The following is a 310-nucleotide window of genomic DNA, read 5'->3' on the forward strand; positions in this document are numbered from 1 at the left end:
TCCGCCGGCGCAGCCTTCACCCCGAACCATGCACATCACCCGTCTTGTGCCGGTGTTTATGTCGTCGGAGTTCGTGGGCGCTGCGGGCGGCGTCAGCGGCCTGTATTCGCCTCCGACTACAGAGCCACCCACACCAGACCCAGGAGCCTTAGTAGGATTCGCGGTTGGAGGCCTTCATTTCCAAGCGTGTACTAATGTGTGCGAGAATCGGAATAGCTTTGGAGGCTGTGATGTTAATGTTACATGTCTTTTCTCTCAGAGGGTTAACTTTTAGTGAAGACGAAGAAAGAAACCAACTTTTGACACAATG

The 310-nt window shown here is 53.2% G+C and overlaps 1 protein-coding gene across 1 annotated transcript in view; it reads left to right on the forward strand.

Annotated features, from left to right (window-relative positions):
- Positions 1-304, forward strand: part of LOC119591131 — a 2,552-nt gene extending 2,248 nt beyond the window's left edge. The window contains exon 4 of the mRNA XM_037939845.1: positions 2-304. Within this exon, the coding sequence (XP_037795773.1) occupies positions 2-274 (273 nt within the window). The 3' untranslated portion in view covers positions 275-304. The remainder of the gene's footprint in view (position 1) is intronic.
- Positions 305-310: the final 6 nt, after the last annotated feature.

Source organism: Penaeus monodon, chromosome 28 (genome assembly GCF_015228065.2).
Source record: "Penaeus monodon isolate SGIC_2016 chromosome 28, NSTDA_Pmon_1, whole genome shotgun sequence".
Taxonomy (NCBI): domain Eukaryota; kingdom Metazoa; phylum Arthropoda; class Malacostraca; order Decapoda; family Penaeidae; genus Penaeus; species Penaeus monodon.